Here is a 14,183-nt window from a genome sequence, read left to right on the forward strand (position 1 = left end):
CAGTTTAGTTTTGATGCCCCCATGGGTTTGTTTTAAGCTGCCTGTCCATAACTTGGCCACGTTGTCCCAAATAGTCTCATTCTTTTTCCGGGGGCTGCATGTGGTGAGCTTATACAACAGGGCTATGGGTCAATTTACAATGAATTTACACTTTAAGCTGCCACCTCGTGGCGAAAAGTTGTAATACATTTCACTTAGCTGCGTGAATCACGGAAAGCGCGAATGAAGTGGCCACTTCTAAAGGGGACCCACTGTAGGGCTGTCAAATATAGGATTGTCAAATTGATAATTTTACAATCAAAGTTGCATACCAAATGTATCAGAGAACAAGGTAAAATACTCTGCTCATCCTTACAATATAACTGTCAAAGACGGGACTTGGGATGAGAGATTGGAGTTTTACCATTTATTGAAGTCAACTGGCAGGGAATGGTCTATGAGCAGGTCTGTTGGACATTTGGGGTTGACAAGGTTTGGGTCCACGCCATGCTTAGTGACAACATCCCTCATTGCTGCCAGATCCACCATGGCAGGAATGCCCCTAATAATAATAATAAAAAATTATAATTATTATAGAGTAGAAGAGTGCCAGAAATTATGTGCTGTTTGCAATGTGATGATAAAGTCAATAAAAAGACCTATGAAAATGAATAAATATATTTTTAAAAAACTCACGTAAAGTCCTGGAAAAGGACCCGGGCTGGGGCAAAGGGCACTTCTGCTACATTCTGTTGATGTTGCCAATCTAGTATGTTAAGGACATCCTCCTCCTTAATATAAAACCCATCACACTTTCTTATAGCTGCCTCCAAAAGGACACGGATTGATAAGGGCAACCCCTCTGTTAGAGAAAGAACAGTTAAGAGTTCAAAAAGTAGGACACACAATAATGTGCAGAGAACTTTTTTTATATCGGTGGTTGGTTCTGGTTCTCTGATATAGTCTTTATAGTATTTAAAGTATTTGCTTCATTTGTGGTCCACAGTGACTTAAACAAGTTTAATAAAAAGAGTACAGTAACACAGTGGCAAACTAACCATTATGCATAATATATTATAGTGTATGGGTTTTTATGGTCTTTGAATCTTTTGCTGGAGTTTTGCTAAACTCATATAACGAATATCACTAAGAATGTTTTTTTGTTTTCTTTCAAATAATCAGTTGTTGCACTGAATGGCTTTTTTGTGTGATTCATTTCTACAATCAACATAAAAACATCATATCAAACAAAAAACTCAAAACAAAATGTATAATTATATAGGTGACATGTTGGTGCACATGATCAAATCAAGAAAACAGATCATTTTGAATTTCTATTTTTTTGCCTGGTTGAACCTCATTCGTATTTCACCCATACACTGAATTTTGGGAGACTGAGATGAAAGGCCTCAGACTAATTAACTTTACTTTCACTTTCAATTATCTGTTATTTGTGATTTGTCATTTTTAGAGCAGGAGACCAATGACTCAAAGATGCAGATGAATCCAAAGATTACAATGATGCAAGATGTTTGAGTCTAGACCACACTGTACTTGAGATATGAGCCAATATGTAGGTTTGGGGTCCTGAATAGTGAGGATCTCTGGGACCATATTGTGAAGTTTCACTTTCCTGGGCCTTATGATTTTGCATCACAACCAATTTAAGCGAAGGAAATAAGAATTATAATCAGAACAAAAACAATAGGGTTCCCGCAGCCGCGCTGCTTGGAGCCCTAATGATGATGATGATGACAACGACGATGTTACCAAAAACACTATGATGACATTAAAGCTGCCACTGTTCTTCAAGCCACTTACCATATCTTGGATCATTTAGTTTAACTGGATTGAAATACTTCTGACCATCATATTTTCCACATGGGAAGGTGTCAATCAAGTGGTTAAAAGGATTTCCTGGAAGGGTGGAAGATATGAACATGAGGAAATGTATCAAAACTGCACTCTAGCTGATCACACATGCACTTAAGTCCTGAACTTTTCTGGGTGGACACATAGACCACAAAACAGATTTCTAATTGGTCAGGCCCACTATTACCCACTGACTTTTGAACATTTTGAAGATGGTGGAAGGGGATAGGATACAGTCAGTTGTCAGTTGGGTAATTCTTAGTGTATTTTAAATCTTGAGGAATAGGCTACACTGGAGATTGATTTTAACAACTCACTCACTTATTTCACCTTTTCCGTCCATCTAGATGTTTCTTATGTATTACAAGACATATCATGAGTGGAATAAACAGTAGGCTATACCTTTTCTGAGTATTTCAAGTTTAGATGTTTCAGAGAACCAAATCAGAACAAGTGATATGTTAGCAATAGCCTTGAATGGCCAGGCCAGGTTACAGCCTCATCTCATAATATTATCTAAGCCTGAATCTTACTTTGAAGTTTCCTTAATATCCGTACATTTCACATATTATTTAGGCTAATATTTCAAATCAAATATTTGAGTGTGCACTACTGTGTGGGACAGCGCTGTCCAGGGTGCCCTCTCACCCTTTTTTTTAAAACCACATCCCCTATCAGAAAATAGTTCCAACATCCTGAATTCTCACCTACAGGCAATTCCATGCAAAGGTCATCTTTACCATGGAAAACAAAATTGTGCACACACAAATAGAACTGTTGTTAAAATGTTCATTTAGGTCTTATTGTTTGAAACCGATCTGATTGAATTTGATCGACAATGATTCGTTTTATAACAGGAATGTGTGTGTGTGTTTGTGTGCATATGCGTGGGAGAGCGCGAGAGAAAGACGAGGTCAAAGCTAATTGAGAAAGTAATCAATTTTGCATTAAACCCGGAAGGGAGATATGTCTATTCTCTAAAATATTCTATATATTTCAGTAATGGTCATCTTCTTAATGGTAATCCTGACAATACTCTGAAAATCTCGCTCACAGTTGTTCTACCTCATACAAATCCAAAAAGCCACAATAAACAGTATGAGAAAAAAAAAACATTATAAACAGGAAAGTAGCATTTACCCATAAACTATAACTGCGTATCAACTGTGCCACTAGTTTGCGGGACAATAACACAGATTTCTAAGTTATTTGAACAATAGTGGTGAATCATAGTCAACTTGACAAAAGAATAGAAGTTAAGATAACACCAAGGACAAATCATTTTTTACAGTGGGGTGGTTGAGGATATCATCTTGATCATTGAATTAAGATATCAGGGAGCAGATCCAGTCAGTGCCCTATAGGCCAAAGTATGGGTGAAGGATGAGACAGGATGGCAGCCACTCTAGATCACTCTTCCAGAGGCCTCCCACGGCTGTTATGAACAACTATTGTGGCTGCAAAAAAGGGTGTACTATGGGTTGCAGGTGCAAAAAGGCTGCCCTCAAGTGCACTGATCTTTGCTCTTGCTCAGGAGACTGTTAGCCTGGACAGAGACATGACATTAAAAAAGGAAAACATTGTTGAGACAAATGCTTGTGTGTGTTTTTTAAAGGGGTTCTTTTAGTCCAGTCATTTTAGGAGAAAGGGTTGAACAAATTGCAACACAAGCAAACTTAACTGATTTTGTATCCTCAATATGTTCTGAGTAAGGGAAAAAAAGCCCCGAAGAATCCCAATAGGGGAAAGTTTAGAAAAAGACCTAAATATACCCTATTCATGCGCCTATACAGAATTTTTCTCACGGAAATAGGGGAAAAAAATTAACCTTCACATATCACCATGAAAATTACTGAGTTGATTACTTACATCAAGACAAACAAAAAATGTATTATAAGATTTTTGAAATTGTTTGTTAACATGGGCAAACAGGGCATAATGTAATTATGTATAGCTAATGTATAGTGACCCAAAACTAATTGCAACATTTGACAAACAAATTGTCCAAGGCACGGAGGAAGATAATACATGTCTTAACTGGTATTATATCTCATCCAGAGGGTATATTCTTATAGAAAATATACAGTTTATGGTGTTTAATTTGTTTTCCCTGGACAGTATAGGCCAAAATGTATCCACTTTACACTAGATTCGCCTTTACAGAATAGAGGGCAATGTATTGTGCATGGCATGGAGGAAGATGGGAAATGTCTTAAATGGTGTTATATCTCCTCTGGAGGGTATATGCTTTCAGAAAATATATAGTTTAGGGTGTTTAATTTGTTTCCCTTAATAGTGCAGGCCAAGCGGCTGCAACATCCCTACCACAAATGTTCGAATCCAACTTGTGGTCAATAGCTGAATCCCTCCCCATCTCTCTGCCCCACTAGCTAGCGCGGGAATGATGCCAAAAACCTCCCTTGCTACCAACCGGTGGATCCATCAAACGTCATGTCAAACGCCTACTAGCACGTTCATTGCTTTATTATGCAACAACAAAATTGTAGTCTACCTCTCCGGAGGTTTTGTTTTTTGTGCATTTTATCTGTTTGTTTAAATCTTTAAACATAATTTTCTATTATCTTAGATTTTAGTTTCACATTAGCCTATGTTGCAAGCAACGCTTAACATGACCAATAGGGCTACAAATTGTGGTTAACTAGTGTCGATAGCATATTGCGAGTAGTTGTGAACCATAGGAACTTTTAGGAACTTTAATCATAGCCTATAGCCAAACTGAAATAAATGTGAATGTATGATAAGCCTGTCAGTTCGACTGGCGACCCACAGTTGGATAAGCAGGTCCCCCGAGCAGTCTGCATTGCCAGACACTGAGGGCTTCTCTGTCCACTGATGTTTTGCTCAAAGGTCCAGGCGGTCCACAACAAATAGTCTAGCCTTCATGCCATTTCAGCTCAAAACACTTTTCATTGGTTAGCCTACTTAATAAACGTATCTTTATTATTGGCAACATTACAGCATTTAGGCTATGTTAATCTCAAGCCCACTCTAAGAAATGGCTGTATATTTACAGTACAGCACAGCAAAATCTATTCAAACTGCAGTCCGAAGGATACATTTGTCCAGAAAACGTTGTTAAACTTAGCCTATAGGCTAGGACACATAATCACATTGGAGATTATCTGAAGTGGGCTCATATGCTTCCATATATTATATAACGTATTGATGTAAAAAAGAGAAAATGTGATGATGCCAGCCTATGACACTTCTGATATATCGCAGATAATTGGTTATGGTCCTGTTTTGCAGATGGTAATTACGCACAACAGTTTTAAGCAACAATAGTAATAGCTCGTCACTAATAACGACACAAATAGGCTAATGAATGTTCATTTAATGAAGTTTCAACATTGTACAGTTTTCATGTTCCAACACAAGCCTACATGTATCCATCATGTTCCAACAGAATAAGCACATGTTGCACCGATTCTGGGCACATGTTGGATAAGTGTAAGTTCATGTAGGTATAGCATTATAGGCTGCTTATAAAAAGGCAATTATTCTGATACATGTCAGTAAGGCGGTTGGTATGACGTTTGGTTGGTCGATCGGTTGGTTTATCAGATGGACGGTCGGCATTTTAATGTAATAGGCCTATTTGGTCTTCTGAAGGACACGTAGGAATCAAGGGGTAGCGCTATAAGCGAGGTGAAGTTGGCTGGACGTTTGATATTCAGTTGATATTCGATTTCCTACGTGTCCTTCAGAAGACCACATAGGCCTATTACATTAAAATGAATTCATTTGAGGGCGATTTTAACCAAACATAGTTGGTCATTAAAACCATAATACTTCAAAAAGTGTCAAACTGTTGCATACTATTGCTTTAAAATATGATGTGATCCCCAACATGTCAGGTGCCGTGAACGTGCTTGCAGTTCACAGCGGATCTGTACTCTGACGTTAACGCAACCCCTGCTAAAACTGTTGTCATATTTGCTAACGTTAATCATCTTTGCTCGCTGACATAGTATATCCATTTTCTAAAGCCAGGCAGTGTGTAACTTAACGTTAACATTAGGGCCTCGTTATACCCTAGCCTAGTGTCTTCACAAATCGACATGATTCGAAGTCAGTCAGTGCCAGATAGTACTAACGCTAGCAGCTAACGTTAACGTTATGTTGCAGTCACTGGCTTGCTAGCTGATAAGTTAGGTATCGGTTCGTTTGAAAGCTGCTAGTTAACGTTAAACGTTATCAACCTATGGCAAATACTAACGTTACGTTAACTTATTTAATGCTTTCCCCACGTTCCATTAGTTAACGTTAGCCACTGCTACACCCATCATCCTTTGTAAACAAACCCATTCTCAAAAGTCACATCGGATAGCACTAGCTGCTAGCAGCTAGCTAAGTTAAGCTTCAAGACTGATAAACAGTGCAATCACCTCCCTAATTTCCAAGGGGGTCTCCGTTAAGCTAACCCGATGTCATTATCCTTTTTCTTTGGTTAACGTCATTATCTTACACATCCTCACTGAGTTAACTATATACATACCAATTGCTGGTTATTTCACATCAACGTCAATCCATCCATAACGTTACACCAAAAGTAACATTGATGTTAGCTATGTGCTAGCAGCTAACGTAAACAGCTGACTAGTTTCTCCTCCTTTTCTCCTTGTCGGAACTGCCTGACAAACCGGTTGATTATAAACGTTTAGCTGCTAGTGATACCAGGACTCAAAACAGAAGTCGACATGAATGTTTTTTGTGTTTAAAATATGTTTCGGTTACCATGAGCTTCTTACCTTTAACTGGCGAATCGAGCGCCATGATGACTTCTGAAAAGATCACGACTGCACTCCACTTGTGCGAGCATAAGACCACCTCCCTGTGTACTCCAATCGTAACACTGCATTTCTCAAAGGCCACCTGACTTGGTGCAATATGGTAACTGGCAGGTTTTGACAGTGCATGAAAATGTACTGCTATCCGAAGTCTTCTTCTTACTATTATTCTTCTAACCAAAATGTCTGCGTCTAATTCAGCTTCAACCGTTTAACGTAGAAACTTCGTTCAAACGTTGTAGGTCTTGAAAATGACGTCTGTGCAATGTACTTTTCGTTTCTGTAAACTTTAGGCCTATACTTTTTGAGATATTAAGAAAAATCAAGCTTATTTTCCCCCATAGACTTTGCATTGGCACTATGACATCATAAAGGGCTAATTAAACTGATTTGCATCTGCCAGCTGCTCAACTAGGCCCCCTCAAAGACCCAGTTAAACTGATTGCACCTGTATCAACTGCTTTCTGCTCAACTAGGCCAACTCTCCGTGTCTCTCCATTCTACAAGGATACAGTAGGCTATAAGGCACATTCCATCCAGGGGGTCAGGATTTGAAGGGTTAGCTTCAGCCACTTAGCATGGCATTTGGCCACCGACATTTTTGAAAACATGGCACATGGTTGCAACTTCCGGCACCAGTTTTTACATGCTGATTGGTAGATGACAGCTCATGCACGAGTTTAGTGTTGGGCACGAGCGTCCTCGCACGTCCATGTTGGTTTGCATTTCTGGAAGACGACAAATAAAACAACTAACTACTTGGATTAAGCTACTGATACTTGACTTAATGCCTACATTGTTTAGGCTTATTATACCAGACTTTGTGGTAAATAAAAGAAAAAAGTAAATGTTGTCCTATACTATTATTTGCCTTATTTGTGGGTTGACAAGGTAACTGACTATGACAGTACATGTATGCATAGCAATGACCTATATCCAATTATTAGCCTACTCATTGCGTTGTGTATGAAATATTTTAAAACGCTGTAGTAGCCTACCTGTAGTCCATGACAAGGCAACGTCGGGATCAACCTCGTTCATTCTTGCAACATTGACATGATTAGGCCATGCATTTGATTTAAATGGCCAGGCTGCCAGTCGAAGCAAAAGCCAATATCCAACAACAGTTGCAGACTCTTGAAATGCCTGCTCGAACCTCAATACCCGAGGGATTTGCGCTTCTATCGGTAAGTTTAATTTGCGTTGCCTTCATTTCGTCTGCCTGCAAATGTAGCCTAGGTTTAACAAGCTGCAAATTCACACTGGGTGCAGCAAAAATCCCAGCTATCCACAAGTTTCTTCGTCCCATGTCTACATAATTATAGTCATTTTCGTTGAATAGCTTATTGCGCAATTAGTATACAGCCTGTCCAAATATACATTTAGGGATCATTATTTGTGTAGCCTAAAGTGAGTCAATATTGATTCGCATTGTTTATTATCACATATGAACATCACATTAAATAACCTAGGACTTCAGAGACAGGGCAAACTTCTACCACCATTCCCAAAATGTTATCCCAACCAATGAAATACATTTGCGCTTATAACGAGGTGAAGTGAAGCGCGTTCACGAACAACTTCTTTTCCTCTGAGAGAATGTCCAATCTTCATCAACGACATACCGTTGTACCTTACGTTGTCTCTGTCTGTAACGTGGAATCTAATAGGCTAATTCTACCTAATGCCGGAAACGAACACCCATGAAACGCCATTTTCATAAAGATGGCTGCGGTCAATTTCAAACTTCCTGGACTCGTCTGAGGCTGGTCTAATGGGTCATTCGTCTCTATAAGACTTAACTCCTACTGCTTTTTTGGCTGAAGTAGCTAGCCTTAGCCTAGCATGGGCCATTGAAATGAATGGGGGCGGGACTTAGTCACTCTCTCCAGTTATATATAATACCTCCATGATTCCATCCAACTTTCTACCCGTCCATCTTCTTCAAACTATTCACTCATCCACCCATTAAACTATCTATTAACATCCATTAAACAATCTGCCTATCAACATCCATTACACTATCTACATTCAACTTTTAAACAATCTACTCTGTCTCAGGCTTTAAGCATACAATCTGGCTCTCTTAAGACTACAGACCCTGTTCAACTGTTTCCTCTGCCCACAACTGTTTCAAAATAAAAGTCATCACTACAATGATTCACTATATACTCATTGAGTGCCATGCGTTGAGTGGCAAAAACGTAATATTATGTTTTTAGCTTTTTTTTAAATTACGAAACTAGACACTCTAACACACATTATATGTGATTTTGGGAACTCTGTGATGAATGGAAATGAAATATATGACGATCGTGAAACTCATGAAAACGCACAATCTGGACATTTTATCTGGACATTTTATCATAACTCGGTTGCCGCTTTGGGTTGAATCAGTGACGCATGCACGTCAGGTCAAAACCAGGCCATTTTCGTGGGTCTATCACTAGGTGGCAGTCTCGCCAGGTCTCGCTGATCACTTTCCGGAAAGTTCACACAAGTAAGTAACAGGCAACACTTCATATTTCATGAAAGACGTTATATCTCCATTTCTAGAAAAAAAACAGCGATTTTGGTGAAAACTAGCCACTGTTTAGCTTGGGATTTCTCAGGAACAGAGGCGTGTAGAAATACACGGTTTGCACCCACCGAGAGCTTAAAGTCTCACCTTTTAATCGAGCTATTTTATGTGTTCATAGCTATAACACAGAATATGCTGTGGCTGTACAAAAATCATCAACAATGGTCTAGATTGCTGGCACTCTAGGACAAAGCTCCCGAAAACAGCTTGGCATTCAATGAGTTAAATAATTTAACCATTTAAACTACTCAACTACTTAACTGTTCAGCCATTCCAACTGTCAGTTGCCATCAATATGACTTGCAATTTCATGCACTGGTAATTCCTCAGAATTACATTTTCTAATTTATGTTGTTGATTTTTTGGCTGTCATTGTTTTTGGTTAACTAAACCTAGGCTGCATGCATACTTACAGAAGCCGAGGGCCTGGTTCCTATTTTAAGATGTGTCTCAAGATAACAAGAGATATCAAATTTATTTTGAGATTATATTTTGAAAATATAGCAGCAAGCGGCAATGGCGGGCCTGAGCACCTGCGGTCCGCGATCTGTGACATTTTGGAATCCAACAAAGCATTCACTGGGTGCATTCTGTTGTATATTCAGTCATATTTTGTGCTGTTCCTGCTATTCCACGGTGATACTGATACTGTGTAATGTGATTTGGAGGGGATACAAAAGGGAGATAAAGAAGTTATGAACGTGGTGTGAACGTACGGTGCCCGTCTCTCGTCTCTTTCTTTATTATATTATACTAGTGAAAGAATTGTGAATAAGCTTTATAGTCTACTGTATTTCTCCTGTCCTTGTCATATGCAAGCATCCTTTGTTTATCCTTGAATTCAATGAAAGCTTGTCTAGAGGCCTTTTGCCTATCACCAGGTGTGAAATGTTAATGTTTGTAGAACAGCATGTGTCCAGGCCTCTGAAGGACTTCCCAGGAAAGGGGGTAGTTTTAATTAAAAGACAATAGAAGCTGGCCAGACTTGATGTCACCCAAAAGGCCACATCCCCCACACACCACACCTTTACCTTGCATATTCATACTAGTAGGTCACTCCTTCTCTTTGTGTGTAACTTAAATTTGGTAGACTGTTTCTGTGTCGTTTTTGACCATGTAGTGCAGTAGCTTTTACAGAAGCTACACTTTCCAGAGCATTTGTGGAGCTCACAGTAGAGTTTCCTTCTGGTCGCCCATATGCAAGTTCAGTTTTACCCAATGGATATGACAAACATGACACATTTGCCCAACTAAATCTGAGAAGAGACGGGCATTGGTCCTTTATTTCACTACATTGTCTGGGAAACATTTAGGCTACCCTATTCGGTGTAAACTTGTAAAAGACAAACTAATTTTTCATGGCAGAGCTGAAGCAACGAAATTGTGCTTGCAAAGATGTTGGTTTTAGAGTCTGGTTTCTACTGAGTGGTTATAAAATAGGCTGTCAACATTTTTTGTATTAACTTGCACATAAAGATAAACTGACTGGTTAGCCTAACTGTAGCCTACTTCTAAATATAGCACCACAATTTCCGCTTAAATTAAGTGGAATTAAACTGAGATAATTTTTCAATTTTTTTTTTCAAATTTTCAAATTTATTAAGATAAAAACCCCTTGAGATGTGACATCTCGTTTTCAAGGGGGCCTCAAGAAAAACATTACAAACATACACACAGACTGACAGACAAAAGACAAAAGCTCTCCTTCACAGGCTCACACCAAAACCACCCATATCCTCCCCATTCTAGCCATTAGATATTAGACAGTTATAGTCTATTCATATTTTATAAATATATATATACTGTATATATATAGCTAACATTAAGTTACAATTACTGCTCATGTTAAAGGGACACAAGGCAACGTTTTCGTGTTAATTACTCATCTTCATAAGTCGGTATATGGTTAAATGACCCATTACAGCCCGCCCCTACTGCCTGTAGGAAGAATATCCCGCTTTGCAAGTTCAGTGTATCGTACCCGCCGACTGAAGCAGGATCAGTTTACATCCTGCATCTTCAGCAGAGGCAGGCTAACGAGACGCTAGAGATTGTTGCAAACGTGTGTATAATGGCAGAGCCGGTGAAGAAGCAGTGAAAACCCTTGATGGAAGATGCAAAGAAAAGCAAAAGAGCTTCAGACCGAGCGAGGGGGAGTTTCGTAGAGAAAAAGCAGGCTTGCCTGGTGTCCCTTTAATGTTAAATCTACACAAAGACAGACTCATAAAAACAAAGTTCTGTGTTCACCGGGTATGAACTGCTGAACAGTAACAAAACAAACTTTTACAATGAACTAAAATTAGCATACCAACAGCTGGTAGGTTAATGTTAGCTTCATGGTGGTGTGTTTGTCAGCTAATGTTAGCTAATACAGTCGAAGTAGTCTCTTCACATAATATAATCATGGCAAACAACATCTTATTAATGCATTCAGGGTAGCTTCATATTATAGCCATGCAACTTACTGGGTGGGTTTTGATGGTAACATTACACACAACTTGGATTCACTAACTTAAAGCAACACCAAGCACTTTTCCTCTTCGGCCCCCCTACAGGTTGGAAGCGGAATTGTCCATTACCGCTGTCGTAAATAATTTAGTCTACTTTAGTAATTTACTAATTTAGTCCTTTATATGTACCTGCTGAGTACGCTCCACTCAGAGCCTTGCTCCACCTATTGGCTATTGTAACGCTTGCCTTAAAGCAAGTCAAATTTGTAGTTTCTTATGTCTCATTCGAACTACAGATCCGCTACCCGATCTGGCAAACTTGCATAGTGCGGTTATAGCCTATATAGAGGGCCACAAAGCGAATGCAGAATTGTCGAGTTGATGAACCACTGAAACGATTTTGGAAACATTATTTAAGGTACAAAAGAATCTTTGGTGTTGCTTGAATAATGTGTTAACATTAGCTAGCTAACATTAGCACTGCCACTAATTGCTTGTCAGCCTGCTAATGTTAGTCTTATCCTGCTCATCTGGTGTTTTGTATTACCGGTATTATGTTTAAAACAACTCCATAATATTAGGTGGTCATGGTTTCTGAGTGTGTTGCGCTACTATTTTGTCTCCTGGTGGATTTTTAATGTGTCAACATCATTCACTGATTTCTTGATATAAAGTTCTTTAAAGTTAAATAACAGTGATTATACCATGGTCTAGGTTGAAAAGGGTGTCGTTTAAAAAGTGATATACTACACCTATGAAGTAGATCTGGTAAAAAAAGTTTAATAGCCGTTCCATATCAATGCTTATGAATTGTAACCAAAGATTCTAGAGCGGAGCAAGATAGATCAGTTACGTCATAGGCATGAAGTACGCTCTGAGCCTGACAGGGCGCCATTTTAATAAGCTCAGCGCAAAATTTCATATACAGCTCCAATTCTATGAGCCCTCGGTAATGAACTGCAAGAACTGACAGTGTGAAAGACCCGATTGATCTTTTTCCAAGTTTACACTGAATAAGGAGAGGTAAATAGGCCTATTATTTAGACAGAAGTAGCTATTGCACTGGTAAATAGATCACATAAGTTCCCATTGAAAGACTGTATAGCCTACTGATAAGCTAGCTAGCAGGCAAACTAACTTAGCTAACGTTATATTATCACCATTTTTCTTATTTCTACCTGTAGGCTATAAGTTAACCCTTTGTTCACGGCCTGCTTAAACGGAGCATAAGATAGGCTATCAATCACTAATAAGGTCGAGATTTCACTCAAGTGTCTGATGTTCATAACTTAAATAAATGCAAATGGTTGGCCTAGGCTAAACACAACCGTGCTTGACACTATTGTATCGTTTCTATGCAGTCAAAAACTCCCAAATTGTCCTGCTTGCCTATGTAAAATGCATATGACCACAGAAGTTCGTTCCAACTTAAAACACGTCCAGATGAATCTAACTGTTGAACTTAATTTGTGCAATTATATGTTAATTGAAAACAATTTGCTTAAAATAGCTATAGTCCTATTATTTAGGCCTACTCATCTAGGCCTACTGTAAATCCTCAAATTATGGCATGGGTCTTTTCTTTACTTATAGGCTGCGTAAGCACATGCCTTTATTTTTTTCCTTTTTATTACAGGCTGCGCAATTGTGCATCTTAAGCCTCTAGCAAGCTCAAAAGAGGGCAGCACGCGACTGAGCTTGAGAGCGACGTGAGACCCGTGGTGTAAATATTAACTTTCAGTGTTTTACGATGTCTTTGTAAATTAGGCCTACGTTTAATTAAAAAGTGTTTCTTGCGTGCGTTCTTTCTCTCATTCCCTCTCCAAAATGTTCCTGTTCTAGGCTGATCAAGTGCATGAACCCAGCATCGCTGTTCGCGTCACATGAATCACAATTGAGACAATAGATTGACCATCTTGTACAACTGCAAAGCCTTATCATAGGCATGTTACATTCATGACATGATAAATGGAACTTATAGAACGAAAATGACAAATTAGGCAGATAACCCTTACTTATTCTAGCCTGGTAAACCAGACCCTGGAATCTTTCAGATTAAGGGTCTGGCCATGAGTAATGAAAATGGCCCAATTCGAGGGGCGGCACCAAGCATGCATTTGAAACTCTCGCAGTTGCACGCAGTTGGATAACGCTACGACCAATCACAACAATTCACGGTGTGACGTATCCAGTTCTTGCAAAGGAACGAACGATTTGAGGGCGATTTTCTGCTCCTCTTTTAGTTGAAAAGCCAAATCTAAATCCTTTATTGTTGCGGCCAAAGCCGTTTCAAACAACTGGTGTTCATCGGTAGCTATCTTGCAATGTTTTCTAGATGATTCCGGACGTCGCAGCACCGTCGTCATCAGTGCAGCTCGCCTTTGTCCCGCCTACACCGATTTGATTGGTCCATCTCGCTCGAGAGGTAGAAGAATTTTGGATCATTGCTCGTGGCCAGAGTATCTTGCGGGCACAATTCAAATTGTGCTC

At 39.2% G+C, this 14,183-nt stretch overlaps 1 protein-coding gene across 2 annotated transcripts in view; it reads right to left on the reverse strand.

Annotated features, from left to right (window-relative positions):
- Positions 1-6,812, reverse strand: part of ireb2 (iron-responsive element binding protein 2) — a 96,727-nt gene extending 89,915 nt beyond the window's left edge. The window contains exons 1-4 of one of the 2 annotated variants that reach the window (XR_012990896.1): positions 6,624-6,812; positions 1,801-1,896; positions 676-841; positions 404-541 (exon numbers count right to left, since the gene is read on the reverse strand). Coding sequence is in view for 1 of the 2 variants with exons in the window: in XM_076302784.1 (XP_076158899.1) it covers positions 404-541; positions 676-841; positions 1,801-1,896; positions 6,624-6,648 (425 nt within the window). In the remaining variant the exon portion in view is untranslated. The remainder of the gene's footprint in view (positions 1-403; positions 542-675; positions 842-1,800; positions 1,897-6,623) is intronic. The other variant, XM_076302784.1, reaches the window with a different exon arrangement.
- Positions 6,813-14,183: the final 7,371 nt, after the last annotated feature.

This window comes from Alosa pseudoharengus, unplaced genomic scaffold, assembly GCF_046254945.1.
Source record: "Alosa pseudoharengus isolate Yale_2024_CS ecotype anadromous, Long Island Sound unplaced genomic scaffold, YU_APseudo_1.1 YU_APseudo_1.1_scf_10, whole genome shotgun sequence".
Taxonomy (NCBI): domain Eukaryota; kingdom Metazoa; phylum Chordata; class Actinopteri; order Clupeiformes; family Clupeidae; genus Alosa; species Alosa pseudoharengus.